Source organism: Scyliorhinus canicula, chromosome 4 (genome assembly GCF_902713615.1).
Source record: "Scyliorhinus canicula chromosome 4, sScyCan1.1, whole genome shotgun sequence".
NCBI lineage: Eukaryota > Metazoa > Chordata > Chondrichthyes > Carcharhiniformes > Scyliorhinidae > Scyliorhinus > Scyliorhinus canicula.
The window spans coordinates 50,209,049-50,229,382 of NC_052149.1; the positions used below are offsets into that span (position 1 = coordinate 50,209,049).

Sequence of the window (20,334 nt, forward strand, 5' to 3'; positions counted from 1 at the left end):
ACAGTGACCCAGAGCCGGGATCGAACCTGGGACCTCGGCGCCGTGGGGCAATGCTAACCATTGCGCCACCGTGCTGCCCCACGCCTATCACAATTAAACCCAATCCAAGATGTGCATATATATTCACGCACAATTTCCAGCAGGGATTACTGAATGAGAATCAGTCCAGGTTAGGTTCAACAGATATCAGGATTTCTGGGATCTGGGATTTCTAGTTGATATGGATAATGCTATATTGGACAGTTTCTTTACTTTCTAACTGTAGCATTTCTGGCATTTGTCTCGTAGTGAAGGTAGCTACATCCCTGTAAAGTTTATTGGTAAAATATGACCAGAGTTCAATGTTGATATCTCGGCTTTATAATCACAGATTAAATAAATTGATAGTTTATTTGTAGTGGTTTATTTATCTCCAGAATTCTGTACCGCAAAAAGGCTTGTGTTGAAATTTGTCAACACTCAATTACACAATACAAAATACAAACATGTGCAAGAGAATAACTGTAGGAAAAATCTAATTCATGATATCTGGAAATAAAACACGGATTTCAAGGAATCCATTTTGCCAAACTTTCCATGTATTAATTATAATATTTTGCTATGATGAAGTCGAACTCGATCCATAACTCCCGGAATACCTGCTGTCAAACATGATTGATGTCGTCAGTGCTTCAGAAAATGCACATAGTTCCAGCAAAATAAATATTTGAATCCATAATTTACAAACTATGTTTTTAGTAGTTTTACATGTGATCAAGTATTAGAGCAGGTAAAAATGTGTTTTCTTTAGTTTAAGCAGACTGTTATAAACCAACTTGTAAACACCTTGGTAAACTGTACATTAAATAGAGTGGTTTAAAATTGCCATGCTCGCCGTAGTGGATTTCCTTGCTTGCCCGTCTTCAGTTTAACTCCACATCTTCTTTTGGAGGTGGTTCAAGGTATATGGGAATAACTGTCGCAGGTTTCTTTGACCTATCAAAAAGCAAATGGAAAATAATTTCATTTATCCTCAATTTTGAACAGAGCATTTCTTATTCTGTTGCTTGCATTATTCTGGTCATAGCTCGAATCTCATCGCATTGCAGCACACAGCAAGGTGTCTCCTTCCTCAATGATTAAATACAACAGAACTTTGTTCCATTGTTCCTTTCTCCTTGAAAGATGCTTGTTTTTCCGTTTAGCATTAAATGAATCTTCTACCTCATCAGCAATTTTCTAAATAAGCAAGGTGCCAAAGGAAGGTTGTATAAAGTACTCACTTCATTATGAGTAATTAATAATAATAGTAATATATAATTGACGGGAGTGATGGAAAACAGTACTTACGAATAAGGTGAGGAAGGTGTCCCCACAACAAGCAAGTGGTTCTTCTTTCTGAATAGCCGCCACATGCCTTTGTGGTTACCTCGGACATCCAGATCCCAGATATGTAGGCACTTGAAAATACAAGGGCATTTTTTAATGAACATTTAAGGGCTGAAGTCATTAGATCCACTAGTCTGGGAAAATAGTTTAAAATCTGTAAATATCATGACTAATGTAAATTTTGACAGTTAAAGCTTTTTTCTATTCCTTTCTTGTAGAGAGCAAGTGCATGATAAGGAGAATGTGGGAGGTCTGGGATAGCAACTTAACAACCTCAGCCTTTACAGTACTTTCAAAGAGTGATCACTGTCGGAAGGCACGCAGACATGGCATCCAATCTGTGCACCGTAAGATCACACAAATGAGATAGATAAGCAGCTTTATTAACGTTTGGTTGAAACATCACCTTGAGAACACTCCTGCTTTTCCAGTAGTGACATGGAATCTTTTTTTCAACTGGCAGGTCTGCAGTTCCCCAGTTAGTGCAACAATCTCTCAGTGCACTGATTGAGGCAAATCGCTTGGGTGGCAATGAGTGGAGAAAACAACTTACACCCACCACAGAATCCCTGAATCTGGTTTAGCAGTCCAGCTTCAGGGTAAGTGAAGTACAGGAAACAAACTCCCTGACATGCACTGGGGAATCCTGTCAAAATGGGGTACAGTTTACCTACAACATGATACCTTAAAGGTGCTTTTTTTATAACAGGATTGTAGGTGATGGAAAAGTATGGATCTCATTCCATCACGTGAATTCTATTATATAAATACACTTCTGATCAAGGACTTGATGGAATTGTAAACTCAAAACTACATGAATAAAATGTGTTACCAGGAGTGAGTTACATTCCCAGTTTTGAAAATGTTTGTTCTTGGGATAGGGGCAGTACTGATATTTATTGACCATCCCTAATTGCTCCAAGAAGATGGTGGATCCTTTTACTTGAACTGCTGCTGTCTTGATACTCCTGTGATGGTGTTATTTCAGGATTTTCACCCAGCAGTAATCCACATCTGAATCAGTATAGTGCATTTGGAACAGGAAAAAAACATATTTAGTGGCTGGGAGATGCTAATAGAACAATTGAGGTGCCACATACTATAACATCAAAAGTAATGTTTAGCTCTCCTGATACCAGAAAATAATCCATCCCGTTCATGTGGTGACCAAAGCTGTATGCTGTGGCCCAACTAGTATTTTATACAGTCCTAGCACAAACTCTCTGTGCTTATATGGTACAATTTTAAATGGGCTGCAGGAACAAAGACTACTTAAGAAATTGTAGAAACTTTACGACACAGAAGCATGTCTGTGCCAATCGACTAAGAGCTGATCAGTCTAATCCCACCTTCCTGGTCTGTAAGCTCTGCAAGTCACAGCTCTTCAAACAGACATGTTTTAAAATCTGATGAGAGTTTGCATGTCGACCACCCTTTCAGGCAGTGAATTAATTCCAAGACGTTGCCACCGAACGGGTGAAAAAGCTTTGCTCATCTCTCCTCTAATCCTTTGACCAATTACTTTAAACCTATGCCCCCTGGTTTTGACCTCTCTGCCTAGATAAATAGGTCACCCCTGTTCATTCTATCCAGGCCATTCAATTTTATACACTTCAATTAACTGACCCCTCAGCCACCTCGGTTTCAGGGAAACAACCACAACCTATCTAATCTTCCCTCATAGCTAAATTTTTTCAGTCCTGGCAACATATTCATAAATCTTCTCTGCATCCTCTTCAATGCAATCACATCTTTCCTGTAATGTGGTCATCAGAACTGCATGCAGTACTCAAGTTGTGGTCTAAATAGTATTGTATACAGTTCTGACTCTTATATTCTATGTCTCAGCTAATAAAGGAAAGTATGCCATGTGCCTTCTTAACATGTCCTGCCCTGTCACTTTAAGGACTGTGCGCATATAATCCAAGGTTCCTCTGTTCATACACTGTTCAGCATCCTCCCAACTGTCGTGTATTCCCTCACCTTTCTACACATCCCAAAATGCATTCCCTCACACATCTGTGGATTGACTTCCATTTTTCAACCCAACTCACCAGACCATCTACATCCTCCTTATCGCCAACTACATGGCCAATGTTTGTAGCAGCTGCAGACTCCTTCATCATTCCCCCTGCATTTGAGTCTAAAATGTTAATATAAACACAACAGCAAGGGACTGAGTACCAAGCCCCATGAAGCCCCACTGGTAACCTTCCAATCGCAAAAAACACTATTATCCTTTGCATCTTGCCACTAAGCAGATTTTGAATCCCAATTTGTCATTCCCCATTTGGCTCCTAAGAACCTTTTTCATTTTCAGCCTATAATTACTTGGATTATCGCTTCCTTCCTTCATTTTAAACAATGGCATAAGATTCGCATCACTCAATTCTAGGAATCTCTGTACATAAATCTTTGAAAGGGGCAGTTCAAAGAGAGAAAGCATTGGGGATCCTTCACTTTATTAATAGTGGAATTGAGCAAAAGAGCAAGGAAGCATTCTAAAGCTTTATAAACCAATGGTTAGGCCTCAGTTTAAGTACTCTGTCTAATTCTGGGCACCAAGCTTTAGGAAGGATGTCAAGGCTTTGGACAGGGTACAGAAGAGATTTACTAGAATAGTAACAAGGAACAGGGAAATGGAGGGAAATTTCAGTTAAATGGAGAAAGTGGAAAAGACGGGTTGTTCTCTTCAAAATGGATATGATTAAGAGGAGGTTTGATAGAGGTGTTCAATATCATAGACAAGTTTGTTAGTGTTAAGGAGAAATTGGTTCCAGCAACCAAAGAACAGAAATGTAAGAACCAGAGGCAACAAAAAGAATAATTAATAATGCATTGTCGGAAAGGATGGGGGAAGCAATTTAACAGCAACTTAAAATAGGGAATTAAATAAAAACTCAGAGAATATTACATGGCTGCAGAGATAGAGTAGAGGAGCGAGATTAATTGCAAAGCTCTTTCAAAGAGTTAGCAGACGCACAATTAGCTGAATAACACATTCTGCATTTTATAATGCTAATTTTAAAAACATCTTAAACTTGGAACAAAAGGTTTCCATTCATTGCCAAGTAGAAAAAGACAGAATTAACTTTATTGAGCACAAACGAGATCAAGTGTAGATGGATACTGAGCCATTACAGTGTTACCCCATAAAACTCAATGGTATTTACAATTGAAGTCAGTAGAAGCAGCCCTTGACAGATTTAAGCGTTGCGTTTCGATGAAGGTATGAAGATCCTTTGTCTGGCTTGTTGCCCGAAATCAATAACCCCTTCCACAAGAGTCAGCTGTCTCAAACCGGTCCATTAGAATATACAGCCTTAACACATCTTGGTTCACATTCCTGTGACTATGGTGAGCAGTAAGTTTTAAATCAAAGGTACTTCATAGGTTCTTCATAACTTAACCTGCAGATATGTCTTAACATTCCATCGGCTGTATAGTAGAAGATTCTGTAAAGAATTTGGGGCGTCTTCCTCAACTTCTTCGACATTATGGACTTTTGTTAACAATGATCCCTATACACAACTTCTAAGTTAGAATTATTAATATTGCTCACCCTTCCACCTCACGTACTTTACAAAGCCACCCGGCTATTCATGCTGGGACTCATGATGAGGAGAATCCAGCCTATGGTCAGCTGGCTTATAATGCAGAACAAGGCCAGCAGCACGGGTTCAAATCCCGTACCAGCCTCACCGAACAGGCGCCGGAAAGTGGTGACTAGGGGCTTTTCACAGTAACGTCATTGAAGCCTACTTGTGACAATAAGCGATTATTGTTATTACTACATTTTTTTCCCCCAAGAGTGCACCTTCCATGCTTACCTTAGCTAACTGTGTCCATGTTGTAAAGTCAGCCTCCTGTTCCATTCTAATATACATAATGTAGATTTTTCCTTCCGTGTCTGGAATAAAATTATCCTCACAGGGGTTTTTGCTGTGGTCTAGAATCTTGGCTTCACTGTAGGAATAATAACCAATTAGTAGCCGCAATCTGGATGGTCTACAGAAACGTTGTATGCATTATGGTGATTTTTCTTTCTTCATCTGAATCAACATCCCTAAAGGCGTAAAGTGAATGTTTCTTCCCCTTGGAGTATGAATGTCATTATTAAACAGAAGTCTTATGCCAGAAGCTGGTCAAACGTCCTGCAATTGCCAACTAAGTAAAATTGGTTATCCTTGCGTATGAAAAAGTAGGAGTAGGCCACAAGGCCCCTCGGGCCTGCTCTACCTTTTAACAAGACCATGGCAGTGATCTGACAGTGGATTCGAGGTTACCATCTGATCGGCCATGATCTTAGTAAATGGCTCGAAGGGCTGAATGGCTTACTCTTGCTCCTATGCGAGGGTAACCTAATTTTATTTAGTTAGTTATTGCAGGGTAGATTGAACCAATGCCAGTTTCTGGGTTAAAAAGTCATTTTCTGCTTAATAATGACATTGGTTATCAAGGTGAGAAAACATTCGCTTTTCCAGCCTTTAGAGATGTCCAAGATTTTTTTTAAATCGCAACAATACATTAGTGGAAGATTGATTTTAAAACCTACACTCCTACCAGCTACAAAGACTCAGTAGAAGACATGATCAGAAACAAGAGTAAATCAGGAAGATTGTTTCATCAAGTGTAAAACTGGCGTACCTTATCAGTTTGTGAATTTCAGTCTCATAGGCATCCTTTTTCAGACTGTGAAAAAGTGTTAAATTTGAATACATGAACAGATCATAGATATTTTACCAAACAATCATTTAAAAGTGATTCTATAATCTTTCAGTTTGAAAACAGTATAAAGGCTATGTGCAGTTTGATCAAGATGCATAAAACTTTGTTTAAAAGAAAGTTAAACGCAAAGGTAAGCTAGTAAGATCAATTAAAAATACACACAGAAGGAGGGGGCAAGGAAAGAGTGAAAGATAGATTAAAGTATCACAACATACCTATCCACATTTTTCAGTTGCACGTTTGGAACAGTGTTAAGCTTGTGCTTCTTAAAGTAGGCTTCCTTCCACAAAAAGTTAGAATTTTAAAAATCAGTATGTTCTGTTACTTCTGAATTGTACAAATTTTGTTTCATACATACTTGGAATGTATCCAACAGGGCTACTGGTCCAAATGTACACAAAGTATGATTTATTCTTTTAATCCTTTCCCATTCCCAACTTTGTAAGAGTAATTGAATTATTCACATAAAACATTCCCCTAAAGTTAATAAAACTGATTTAAAAAACACTAAACAATAAATAAAGTGGTTGCTGATTTTAAAACGACATTGTTAAGAGTACTCATTTGTGGGAAAGACAACAGGCCAGAAAGGTTGTAGCTTTTATCAGCTGCTGCATCAGTAGCGACAAAATAATCAACCTGATTGCCCCTCGAGTCTCCTATCAGAGCAGTTTTACATTAATCCAATTACAAGCAAAACTATTACTCACATGAAAATATCCATTCATATTAAGTCCAACAATGCCAAAATGATAAGATCTCGAGACATCAGGAATAATACACTCCCGACCTTTTCTTTGCTCAGGCATTCTCACCCACATGTCCCAGTCCCAGAGCTGTAAAGAATTCATAAATGAACATCAAAAGGTTTTTGTTCAATTAAAGTGTGACGATGGTGAGCAATGGTTTTATTTGTTCCTCATTTCCAGGTCTCCTTGTGCCAAATAACACCGCTGAATTACAATGGTGCACAGGCTAGTTGCCCAAGCCCTTTTTAATGTATATTATCCACAATAAGGAAACCATTGCAATAATGAACTCTGTAGTTATTCTGTTTGGAAATGGAGAACGTCACTGCATCACACAGTAATATACTGATTACCATAACAGAAAAAGCTATGTCTAAAGTTCAGCATTTATACCAGTGCTAAATTGACAGGCAAGTTGGGTTCCAAACAAAAAAGACATGACTGTAATATGTGAATGCAGATAGAGGTGATTGTGACAACACTCTGAGATTGTGCTGGGCCTTTTTGTTATGCTACTGCAGTCCTTGTAATGACTAAAAGTATAGTGTTAGGTAGAAAATTAAAGCTATTCAAACTCAGCGACAATAAATAAATAGTGATGTGTTCAAATCAGGACGGTGCAGAACTTGAGAGATGAAGAAATCTCCGTAACATGTGTGGCACAGTGGTTAGCACTGCTACCTCATAGAGCCAGGGAGCTGGGTTCGATTCCGGTCCTGGGTGACTGTGAAGTTTGCATGTTCTCTATGTGGGTTCCCTCCAGGTGTTCCAGTTTCCTCCCACAGTCCAAAGATATGCAGGTTAGGTGGATTGGCTATGCTAAATTATCCCTTAGTGTTCAGGGATGCGCAGGATAGGTGGAGCAATGGGGATAGAGTAGGGAGTGGGCCTGGTGCTGTTTCAAGGGTTGATACAGACTCGATGTACCAAATGGCCTCCTCTGTACTTTAGGAATTTTATGAATATTTTTGTTTTGCTCTTAAAATGGTACAAGTTGCATTAAAATAAACTTGGTGAGTTACTGTAGCACATTCTGTATGTCACACGTACTGCCAACACAGCGTGCAGGAGAACTCCATTACACACTTCACCCCTCATTGATACAGAAAATGTTTTGGAGGGTGGTTAGAGTGTTAGGTCAGAACGTAAGCAGCTTATCATAGTCTCTACTATGTTCTTGTATCACTGTATTGATATGGCTAGCCCAGTTAAATTTCCAGTCAATGATGAAACTCCAAGATATGAGTGGTGGGGAATTCAGTGATGAAAGATTTTGGAACATGTAATTTAGGAGTAAGTTAGAGATAGGGAGGAGTAAAATTGTGATATGGTTTGAACATAAGAATGAGGATTATTAACTTAGGGCACTGGGGTTGTTAATTTGAGGCACCGAAGAACCAAGTCAAAAGAGACCTGTAAAAATGACTGAGTGGGACATTGTATGAGCATCAGAGTTTAAGCGGTAAAAATTAATTTCTAATAATTTTGACAATGATCACAGAAGAAATTTATGTAATCCAAAAAAACATTGATGGAGCTACCGGGATAGAAAGTGTTCTTGATTGTTTTTCTCCAACTGCAGTTTGGTTATTGGGCACTGACATACGCAGCATTCATAGTATAACAACGTGCATGGTGGTGCAGTATTGTCAGGAGTGACTGCCCTCAATCAATGATAATGTACGCTCAGGGTTGAGAGCTTCTGAACGGGCATGGATTTGCTCCTCATGCTCCCTGTATGGCAAGGCTCCCGCCCACTGATGGGATAATAGCAGCAATGGCGGGATGAGGCCCATAAGTGGGCACTAATTGGTAACAGGACAAGAAAGTCACCCATGGGCTTGCCCGCCATGGACTGACTCACGGTGGAGGCAGAAGGTTCCCACCTGCCACTCCCCTACCTCAACATTTTCCTTGGATTTGTCTGGCAAAGACCCCATATCAGAGGTTGCTCTGGAGGGTCTAATGCCACACTCAGTCACTGGCAGGATTTCCTTAGCCACAGGAAGTAGGCGATTCAGGAGAATGGGTGCCAGGGCTTTCTCTGTTATGGACAGAAGGGAAATACCTCTATAGTTTCCACAGCATGATTTATCTCCCTTCTTGAAGGTAACTACAATTATCAAATTCCAGAAGTCTGGGGGCAAGGGGGCTATTTTGTCCTCCCAAATACATAAGATAAGTGTTTAACAGACCCAAAGCTTTTAACACTGATATAACTTTAAATATTTTTATGAATCTAATATCGCAAACCAATTTTGAATAAATATTAAATGCAGGCCAACTTATCAATTTTCTGCTATTTCACAAATTTATTAAAAATTGGTTTGAGTTATTAGATTCATTAAAAATATTTAAAGTTATATCAGTGTTAAAAGCTTTGGGTCTGTTAAAATCTATGCACAGCTCCTGTTGTCTTTACCGAGACTTCCCGTTCATTTTTTTGCATACAACTTCATTAGATTGGTAGTCTCTGATTCAGTGTGAACATGACCATTGGAAATCGATTATATTGCAACAATCCTCCGAGAAAAGGCCCTGGATTATAAGACAGCACAATCCTTGCGCTCATAGGTCAACTGTTCTCAACTGGTCAAGTATACACACAAAAGACACAAGATTTGGTTCTATAGTGCCTCATGTTGTCGAACGTTAATGTCAGCCAGAGTGCTTATGGCGCAGTGTGGCCTTTGGATTTACAAGGGAATGGAGTTGGAGTTTGACCAAAAGGTCAGAGGAATTGGAAGAGGAATTCTGGTCGGAAAAAGTCGGCTTCAGTAATGAGGATTATAGTTACAGTTCCTCTTGGGCTTCAGCAGAACATGCAGATAGGGCAGAGACAGCAGAGATGATAAGCTGTGTGCAGGACGGGAAGGAGAAAGCTCTCACTAGAAGGCCCTATCCACCAAGGTCATCAGAAAACACTTTTACCCATGTTTCACCAAGGATTCGGTGGCTTAACTGTGCCACCTCCTACAGCCAGATCTGTAGCTGCACAGCTGCCAAGTATGGTGCTGACACAGGCCATGACAACAATTTCTATGGCAGCATATCCTGCCAGGCGAGAGCAGATGTCATTTGCAGTATTTGACAATTCAGCACCCATCACTGCATCAGAGAGATGGCAGAGTTCCTGTACAGAAGGAGAGTGGAATTCATCATTATCTCCTTTACCAGAGAGAAGCAGGGCAGTAAGCACATGACTTTGTCAGACTAGTGAGATTCCTGCTGGGTAAGACGCTTTCAACTACCTGCATGGGGCTCTGCCGGTTGTGCACAATAACAGGGAGGTGGACTGCCACTCCATGAATGTGCAGTTGTTGTGTCACCACGCCTAGAAGATCCCCCATTTTGGAGCCACAATGAAGGACCAGAGGCGTCTGGGTGACAAGGGATAGCTGCTCGACACCTGCTCGTGACTCCCTTTTAACAGTCAAGGAGAGTGGACAGTGCACCTACAATGGAAGCATGCAGCCAACAGCAATATCATGGAGCAAAAAGTTGACATTCTGAAGTATTGGTTACATTGCCTAGACTGCTCAGGGGAAGGTCTTTAGTTGTCACCAAAAGTGTCTCCAAGTCTATGATGGTCTGTTGCAACATCCATGTTAGTTAACAGGAGGGCACTTCAGGAGAAGGGCGAGGGCCGTAATGTAATCCCCATAGCAAATAGCGGACTTAATTTAACTTTGCCTCTAAAATTTTTTTTTTTTTTTTTAATTTTAGATTACCCAATTATTTTTTCCTATTAAGGGGCAATTTAGCGTGGCCGATCCACCTATCCTGCACATCTTTGGGTTGTGGGGGCGAAACCCACGCAGACACGGGGAGAATGTGCAAACTCCTCACAGACAGTGACCCAGAGCCGGGATTCGAACCCGGGTCCTCAGCGCCGTAGGCAGCAATGCTAACCACTGTGCCACCGTGCTGCCCCTCTTTGCCTCTAAAATGCCTTTAGATTCAATTAAATTAATTTCTCACTCAACTTTCTATATCATAAACTGGGTATAAACACAGTCCAGAACTAGTGCGAGTTAATTGATTATGTTTTTATGAGGTCATTATGGATTCTCATTAACTATTCACCAGCAATTATCTGTGAGGTAACTGTTCCAAAGTGAACAAACCTTAATTGACAGAGAAAATAGTCAATTAATGGTGTGAGCTTAAAAGGAAAAACTGCAGATAAAACTCTGGTGTATAGATGGTTTCGGATTGAAAATCTATTTAATGGCCCATTCTCTAAGGAGCAGCTTTAATCACAAGACAATAAGAACTGAGCAGAAGGAAAATTCCTTTTAACTTGGCTGGGTTCTGCATTCTTTCCCCTCCACTTCATGTCTCATCCCCACAACTCAAAAGGATTTGACTTTGCCCTTTACTGTTTGGACAGTTACACTATTGACAAATGGCTGCTAGGACACATGTGTTAGCTTGAAGACAGATGTACTGCAGCTAATTTCCCCTTCATGTATTATTCTTACCTTGAACAAGAGGGATAAGGACAGAACTGTTCCAGTGTTTGTCACTGACATAACTATTCATAAACATTTCTAATTTATGGACTACAAGGAATTAAAATGTAACAAATCCTACCTTCTCTGGTGTTGGCCACTTTGGCTCCAGCTCATCCTTATAAAGACTCTTCTTTAAAACCCACCCAAGTCCCGGCATGCTCTCCACTCGATAGAGCAAAGTAATGTCTTCTGCTGTGTGCTCATAACCCTAAGATTTACAAAAAATGAAACAAAATCATTAGAATACTGTTATTCCTCATTCTCAACCATGGAGAGTTGACAGCAACATATAGTCAATAAGGAATATTGGCCTGGTACTTGCACAATTATTAAATCATATGTTTTTAACCTGTACAACAGCAAACAAAACAATATTTTGTTATATTATCAAGTAAGAGAGTAAATTTAAAGCATATCGACATACTTCAAAGCTGAGGTTGTTACAACCTTTTCCATTTCCTTTCCCAAAATATCTATATTATCTTCTCAAATTTGGCTTGGTGTTGTGAACTTGAAGAGACATCTTCACCAGAATTACTGTCATGACTTGGCATGTTCATAGAATCATAGTGCAGAAGGAGGCCATTCCACCCATCGAGTCTGCGCCAACCCCTAAAAAGTGCACCCTATCTAGTCCCACCTTATCCCCGTAACCCCACCCAACCTTTCGGACACTAAGAGGCAATTTAGCACAGTCAATCCACCTAATCTGCACACCTTTGGACTGTGGGAGGAAACCGGAGCATCCGGAGGAAACCCATGCAGTCACTGGAGGCTGGAATTGAACTTGGGTCCCTGGCGCTGTGAGGCAGCAGTGATAACCATTGTGCCACTGTACTGCCCTGTTAGTAGTGTAGTATCTCCCAATGTTTCATTAATGCTTTTCTCCTTCCTCAAGGAACAAAGTGGAGGAAACAAAGATCTGAAAGATGCTGGCAAGCTGGTTATGTTGAGTGTTCAGAACATTTAGCTGACCTACTCTGATGAAAAGCAACTGCTTGGTAGAATGTAATTCTGTTGAAGAGTCTTTTCAAGTTCATGACACCAAACCAAATTTGAGAAGATAATATTAAATCAGGAAAGTACTGGACCATAAAACCAACTAGATGGGGAGTGGAATGGTCTTGATCCTCCACATACGAAGTTCTAACCTCAGCCAAAAAAAAACACACACAGAACAGTATCACCAGGCCATTCCAGCACTATCTTATGACCAGTTCATTACAGCATTGATGTATAAATCAGGGAGGAAACCCACTCGCAACAGAGAAAATTGTACATGTGTTAGGAACAAGTAATTGAGGTATTCAATATGTGTTGCCAAAGAGAATGCGTGCTGAAAGCTTGATCAGATTCAGATTTTGAGCAGGGTCTTAAAAGGATGAGAGGAAGGCAGAGAGATTTACAGGGGTGAATTCCAAAGAGTGGAGCTAGGCACCAAAGACATGGGCTCTAATAGTGTGTGTACAAAGAGGCGAGAAAGCAATAAGAGACACAAGGTATCAGTGATAGAGGAACTGAACATTTGGAAGGCCAGAGGAAAGGAAAAATGAATTATGGCACTGGAGTAAGTTACAGATGTAGGAAAGGGTAAAGAAATCAAGGGGTAATTCTGAGAGTCTGAGATGGGCTGAGGCAGCGGCAGAAGTAAGCAACATTATGGAGGTGTAAGTAAGCAGTCTTTGCGATGGGGAGGATATGAGGGCAGAGCTAAGCTCAAGGTCAAATAGGGAGTCACGGACGGGGTTAGCCTGGTTCCATCTAATATTAAAAAGGAAGGGGAATGGCAAGGGTATAGCTCCAATAAGGGTCAAGGGTGATGGCTTGTTTTGCCAAAGTTGGAGGAAATTATGGCTCATCCAAGACCAAATGTTAGACAAGTACTCTGAAACCAGAAAGATAGTGAAGGAGTTAAAATAATTGCCCATTAGGTCGAGTTAGTGTATACACTTGTGTTTGAAGATAATGTTGTGCCTGAAGATAATGTTGTCAGTGGGTGGCATGAAGACAAAGAGGAGGAAAGGGAATGATGACTCATTATTTATTTGGCGGGGGGGCAGCACAATATGCAGGAGTGTGAAGAGAAGGCATTGCTGAAGATGCGCTGGCTACTAATAGATAGGCATGAATAGAACAAAGCTAGAACAGCCCCAGAGTTGAACAATGGAGATACGAGGAGTTGAATGACAAATTGATTATTCAACACTGTCAAAGACTGAAGAGGAATTGGGGAGGAATAATACACCAACCGTAACAGAGAATATCATTTGTTGCTTTGGTTCGGGCTATTATGGGAGAAAAAGGGATCTAAGTAGTGGGATTCAAATCAAAAGCTGTGGGAAAGATGGGGTCTGAGAGGAGACACTGAAGGACTAAAGAAGAATGGGAAGATAGTTGGAACGAGGGGGATCAAAGCTGTGCTTTCATTTTTGAGGGGGCTGATGCTGGATGTTTTGGAGGACAGTGAGGGAAGGGGAACAGTTCCTGAGAAGAGGAAATTCTGAACTAGCATATAGGCCGAAGAGGAAATGAGGAGGTCAGGAGATTAGTGGGAATTTGGTAAAAGGAGCAGGAAGAATCTATTATGGACAAGATTAGCTCTGAACACATAAACTTCAGAGCTAAGATCTGGTGGAAGCTGGGGAGCAAAGGTTCAGAAGCAGAAATAGGAAGCTGAAATGATTGGCTCCATCTTGGTAACATTAAATACATTGGTCCCTTTCATTGATCAGTCGAGAAAAGGCTGAAGGGATAAGGAGAGGGGGATTTAAGGAAGCAGTTAGTAATGGGGAATTGGTCTCCAAGGATCGAATAGGTTTTGTGAAGGGTCGGCAGTTCTCCAGCAACATTAGGAGGCTGTTAAATGTAGTAATGACACAGTTGGGGGGCGGGCACCGGAAGTTATTGTATCCATGGATGAGAAGAAGGCCTTTCACTGGGTAGACTGGAGGTATCTATTTGGGATTCTGGGTAGGTTTGGGCTGAAGTTTGTGGCGAGGGTTCGTCTTTTGTATGTGTCTCCGGTGGTAAGTGTGCATATGAACGAGACGGGTTTGACGGTACTTTGGGCTACACAAAGGAACTTGCTGTCGCCGTTGTTATTTGAGTTGGCAATTAAGTCTTTAGCAATGGCCCTTCGGGGGCCAGCCGAGTGGATTGTGAGGGGAAGCAGGGAGCACCAGATGTTGCTGTACGCAGATGACCTGCTGTCAGACCCGCTGGAGAGTATGGGCAGAATTATGGGTCTGCTGGAAAGGTTTAGGGTCTTCTCCGGGCATAAGCTCAATATAGGGAAGGGCGAGGTGTTTCCAGTAAATGCAGTGGTGCGGGGCCCAATTTGGGGGCACTACCGTTTAAGGTGGCAAGAGAGTGGTTTAGGTATTTGAGGACTCAGGTGACAAATGAGTGGGCCACAATGCACAGGTGAAACTTGACAGCATTAGTGGAGGAGGCCAAGGGAGATCTGAAGAGGTGGGCTGCTTTCTCCTTGACGTTGGCAGGGAGGTTGCAGGTGGTAAAGATGAATGTGCTGCCAAGGTTCCTGTTTGTCCTTCAGACCCTCCCGATCTTTCTCCCCAAGGCCTTTTTCCAGGGGGTGGAGGAACTGATCTTGGAGTTTCTATGGGCGGGAAAGGAACCGAGGGTGAAGGGGGCTCTGTTGCAGAGGCAGAAACAGAAGGGCCCCCAAACCTGATGTATTATTACTGGGCTGCGAACATGGAGAATGGGAGACATTGGTGTGGATCAAGTTGGAGGAGTCCTGCAGGGGCTCCAGTCTGAGGGCCTTGGTGACAGCCCCATTGCTGTGGGAACCACAGGTTTAAGCCAGGGGAGATGGATGGGATGTATGGGAAATGGAAGGAGGCAAAGCTAGAGCGGGTTATGGATATGTTCTCAGAGGGAAGCTTGTGGGGCTGGACGAGCTACAGGAGAGGTTTGAGCTATCGAAGGGTAGCGAGTTTAGGTAAATGCAGGTGCGGTAATTTGTGCAAAAGGAGTGGCAGACATTCCCCCAGCTACGTGTGTACACGTTATTGAAGCAACTGCTGCTCCCTGACGATTTGGGGAAGGCAGGATTGGGGACATATATGGGTGGTTGGGGGAGCAGCGCAAGGCACAGGTGGTGATGATAAAGTGTAAGCGGGAGGAGGAGTTGGGGAGGGAAATAGGTTGGGGATTCTGGTGTGAGGCGATGCGGCGAGTGACCTCCACCTCCTCCTGTGCAAGGATGAGCTTGATTTAGTTCAAGGTGATGCGCAGGGTACACATGACTTGGGCAAGGATGAGTGGGTTCTTCCAGCGGGTGGCTGATGGATGGAAGAAGTGTGGGGGGGGGGCCGGCAAATCACGCACACATGTTCTGGGGCTGCGAGAAGCTGGAGAGCTTTTGGGAGGTGGTGTTCAGGACATTATCCAGGGTAGTGGGGGCTGAGTCCAGATCCTATAGTGGCAATCATAGGAGTTTTGGAGGAGCCGGGGCTGCTGGAGGGGAAGAGGGCTGATGTCATGGCCTTCGCCTCTCTGATTGCCCGGCGAAGGATCGTTTGGAATTGGAGTTTATGGATGCCGCCGAGGTTGGTGGCATAGCTGGGAGACCTGTACAACTTTCTCTGGTTGGAGAAGATTACGGTCGAGTTGCAGGGGTCAGAAGAGGGTTTTGAGGCGCGGTGGAGGCCTTATTTGGGGAGCTGTTCGTTGCGAGAGGTGGGGACGGAGATGAAAAAGGAAAAAAACTGCTGACTTATGTTTTGATGGACTGTGCATTCTGTTGATGTTGTGTATGTTTGGAATAAATATATTTTTAAAAAGGTAATGGAGAATTGATTAAAAAGCCCAAGGTTATCTTTGCTCGCCAGAATGATCCTGGAGTTTTGGCAGGAGAAAGGGGCCCGCTACAGCTTTATCTTCCAATCAGGTCTCGAGAACTCAAATAATTTATAATAGAAACCTAGCTAAATTTCCTGTATACACATTTAGTTAATACCAGACTAATACAATGAAACAAGGATGCTGGAAGCAAATCAGTTATATTAAAGAGACAGCACCATTGATCTGTTTCAGCAGAACTCAAAAGAATAGAAAAAATAGAATCATAACTTCTAGTCCCCCAGGGCATCGTACTCAGGGGTTGGAGGGTGTTTAGTAGAATTAGTAGAATTAAAACCACTTCTAACTTCTGGGTAACTGCTGTACGGACTATCCATGGGACCATACCTCTACCGTCCCAGCTACCCACCGCCCACTACACCACCACCCTTCCAGCTATCCCCCCAAATCCCATTGCCCTCCCCAGTCCCCAAATACACCCACCCTAACTGCTGCCGTACCCCCCCAGATGACTCCTTCCAACTGCTGCCCCCACCTCCCAACTAAACCCCACCCTCTCACACTGACCACCGGACCCCCCCCCCCCCCCCCCCACCCACTCACTAACCATCTATAGATTCACACATCCCACACAGCAAAAAGCCCCTCAACATTCCCCCAAATCCATACGCCAACTTATCCAAATACAATTGCCTTACCTGATCATTCCAAGCGGATATGCAGTACAGACTTTCATCATCTTCAAGTAAGTGGATTGTTTGGCTGAGAAAACTAGCAAAAAAAAAGAGATTTGATCAGTTCGATACTTAGCTACTAATACAGAATTTAACATAATCCTGCAACAAATGTACAGTTAGCTCCAAATATTTCTGCTGCACAAATATAAGCTTGTGCCATGTATTCTGATCAGTTAAACTCTGGGATATTATCACAGAATGGCCTCATCCTGCACTGTACGAATTCCATGATTCAATTAAATAATCAGAATTTGGAGAAGGGTATTTTGAAGAGAAAAACATTAAGTAAGTTCAAAAAGCCTCAACTGATCTACAATAGTAGAAAGTAAAATCTAATGACTATAAATAAATTGAGGTTTTACAACACTGAGTTTAGGTCGGTTTAGCTGAAATTGAGGAAAACAGTATTTGTGCTTTGTATTCACCTGAAGAAGTCCACTGAAATATCCAAGTCTTCCTCCAGTACCACAGCAAACTTTGCATCCTTATCAGAAAACATCCCCAGAAGTACAGATTTTAGTTTATGCAAAAACAAACTAATTATAAACTACAATTGCTGAACAATGTAACATTTAGGTTACATTTTATAATAGTTAAGCCATGTTTACAAAATGGTCAAACATCGATCAGCATGCAGGATGCAAAAGGATCACCTCTAGAACACCTTATACAATCCCTCCAGTGCAGAAGGCCATTCGGCCCATCGACATTGCACTGACCTTCAGAAAGAGCACCCTACCGAGGCCCACTCCCCCACCCCATCCTTGTAATGCTGCGCATTGATCATGGCCAATCCACCTAACCTGCACATCTTTGAATCATGGGAAGAAACCGGAGAACCTGAAGGAAACCTACGTTGACATGGAGAGAATGTGCAAACTCCACACGGTCACCCAAGGCTGGAATCGAACCCAGGACCCTTGTGCTATGAGGCAGCCTTGCTAACCACTGTGCCACCATATTATTAAGGGATGAGTGTAGGCTAAGAGATATAAAACATACTTAGAGATATTTTACGTACACCTGGACTGAAGAAACTGGAAGGGGATGGGCAATTCTTGGTGGACATTGGGCACACCAGGGTGGAGAGGAGATAGAGTAGTGAGGGGGAGTGGAGATAGATTGACAATTCAAAAAATGTAAGAATAACACAATAATAGTGGCTGATATCAGATTGGCATAAAGATAATGTATGTGATCAAAGAACGAAACTGTCTTTTTTGAGAATTCATTCAGGAATGCTTCCTATTTTAGTAAGATTCCAGCCTAACAAAGTACAAAGCATTAAAATAAAGTCACATTCAACTCAAAATGTTAACTTTGTTTCTTTCTCCACAGATGCTGATAGGAGTAGTCTATCGGCCACCAAATAGTAACGATATGGTGGGGCAGGCAATAAACAAAGAAATAACTGATGCATGTAGAAATGGTACAGCAGTTATCATGGGGGATTTTAATCTACATGTCGATTGGTTTAACCAGGTCGGTCAAGGCAACCTTGAGGAGGAGTTTATAGAATGTATCCGCGATAGTTTCCTAGAACAGTATGTAATGGAACCTACGAGGGAACAAGCGGTCCTAGATCTTGTCCTGTGTAATGAGACAGGATTGATTCATGATCTCATAGTTAGGGATCCTCTCGGAAGGAGGGATCACAATATGGTGGAATTTAAAATACAGATGGAGGGTGAGAAAGTAAAATCAAATATTAGTGTTTTGTGTTTAAACAAAGGAGATTACAAGGGGATGAGAGAAGAACTAGCTAAGGTAGACTGGGAGCTAAGACTTTATGGTGGAACAGTTGAGGAACAGTGGAGAACCTTCCAAGCGATTTTTCACAGTGCTCAGCAAAGGTTTATACCAACAAAAAGGAAGGACGGAAGAAAGAGGGAAAATCGACCGTGGATATCTAAGGAAATAAGGGAGAGTATCAAATTGAAGGAAAAAGCATATAAAGTGGCAAAGATTGCTGGGAGATTAGAGGACTGGGAAATCTTTAGGGGGCAACAGAAAGCTACTAAAAAAGCTATAAAGAAGAGTAAGATAGAGTATGAGAGTAAACTTGCTCAGAATATAAAAACAGACAGTAAAAGTTTTTACAAATATATAAGACAAAAAAGAGTGGCTAAGGTAAATATTGGTCCTTTAGAGGATGAGAAGGGAGTTTTAATAATGGGAAATGAGGAAATGGCTGAGGAACTGAACAGGTTTTTTGGGTCGGTCTTCACAGTGGAAGACACAAATAACATGCCAGCGACTGATAGAAATGAGGCTATGACAGGTGAGGACCTTGAGAGGTTTGTTATCACTAAGGAGGGAGTGATGGGCAAGCTAATGGGGCTAAAGGTAGACAAGTCTCCTGGCCCTGATGGAATGCATCCCAGAGTGCTAAAAGAGATGGCTAGGGAAATTGCTGATGCACTAGTGATAATTTACCGAAATTCACTAGACTCTGGGGTGGTCCCGGTGGATTGGAAATTAGCAAACGTGACGCCACTGTTTAAAAAAGGAGGTAGGCAGAAAGCAGGAAATTATAGGCCAGTGAGCTTAACTTCGGTAGTAGGGAAGATGCTGGAATCTATCATCAAGGAAGAAATTGCGAGGCATCTGGACAGAAATTGTCCCATTGGGCAGACGCAGCATGGGTTCGTAAAGGGCAGGTCATGCCTAACTAATTTAGTGGAATTTTTTGAGGACATTACCAGTGCAGTAGATAACGGGGAGCCGATGGATGTGGTATATCTGGATTTCCAGAAAGCCTTTGACAAGGTGCCACACAAAAGGTTGCTGCACAAGATAAAGATGCATGGCATTAAGGGTAAAGTAGTAGCATGGATAGAGGATTGGTTAATTAATAGAAAGCAAAGAGTTGGGATAAATGGGTGTTTCTCTGGTTGGCAATCAGTAGCTAGTGGTGTCCCACAGGGATCCGTGTTGGACCCACAATTGTTCACAATTTACATAGATGATTTGGAGTTGGGGACCAAGGGCAATGTGTCCAAGTTCGCAGATGACACTAAGATGAGTGATAAAGCGAAAAGTGCAGAGGATACTGGAAGTCTGCAGAGGGATTTGGATAGGTTAAGTGAATGGGCTAGGGTCTGGCAGATGGAATACAATGTTGACAAATGTGAGGTTATCCATTTTGGTAGGAATAACAGCAAACGGGATTATTATTTAAACGATAAAATATTAAAGCATGCCGCTGTTCAGAGAGACTTGGGTGTGCTAGTGCATGAGTCACAGAAGGTTGGTTTACAAGTGCAACAGGTGATTAAGAAGGCAAATGGAATTTTGTCCTTCATTGCTAGAGGGATGGAGTTTAAGACTAGGGAGGTTATGTTACAATTGTATAAGGTGTTAGTGAGGCCACACCTGGAGTATTGTGTTCAGTTTTGATCTCCTTAC

The 20,334-nt window shown here is 41.9% G+C and overlaps 1 protein-coding gene across 2 annotated transcripts in view; it reads right to left on the minus strand.

Moving 5' to 3' along the window:
* Positions 1-352: 352 nt before the first annotated feature.
* The window catches only part of pomgnt1 (protein O-linked mannose N-acetylglucosaminyltransferase 1 (beta 1,2-)), a 62,123-nt gene continuing 42,141 nt past the window's right edge, over positions 353-20,334 (minus strand). For both annotated transcript variants that reach the window (XM_038794204.1, XM_038794205.1), the window contains exons 13-21: positions 17,352-17,410; positions 16,888-16,960; positions 11,442-11,570; positions 6,807-6,932; positions 6,312-6,376; positions 6,016-6,060; positions 5,199-5,334; positions 1,330-1,439; positions 353-975 (exon numbers count right to left, since the gene is read on the minus strand). In XM_038794204.1, the coding sequence (XP_038650132.1) occupies positions 903-975; positions 1,330-1,439; positions 5,199-5,334; positions 6,016-6,060; positions 6,312-6,376; positions 6,807-6,932; positions 11,442-11,570; positions 16,888-16,960; positions 17,352-17,410 (816 nt within the window). In that variant the 3' untranslated portion in view covers positions 353-902. The remainder of the gene's footprint in view (positions 976-1,329; positions 1,440-5,198; positions 5,335-6,015; positions 6,061-6,311; positions 6,377-6,806; positions 6,933-11,441; positions 11,571-16,887; positions 16,961-17,351; positions 17,411-20,334) is intronic.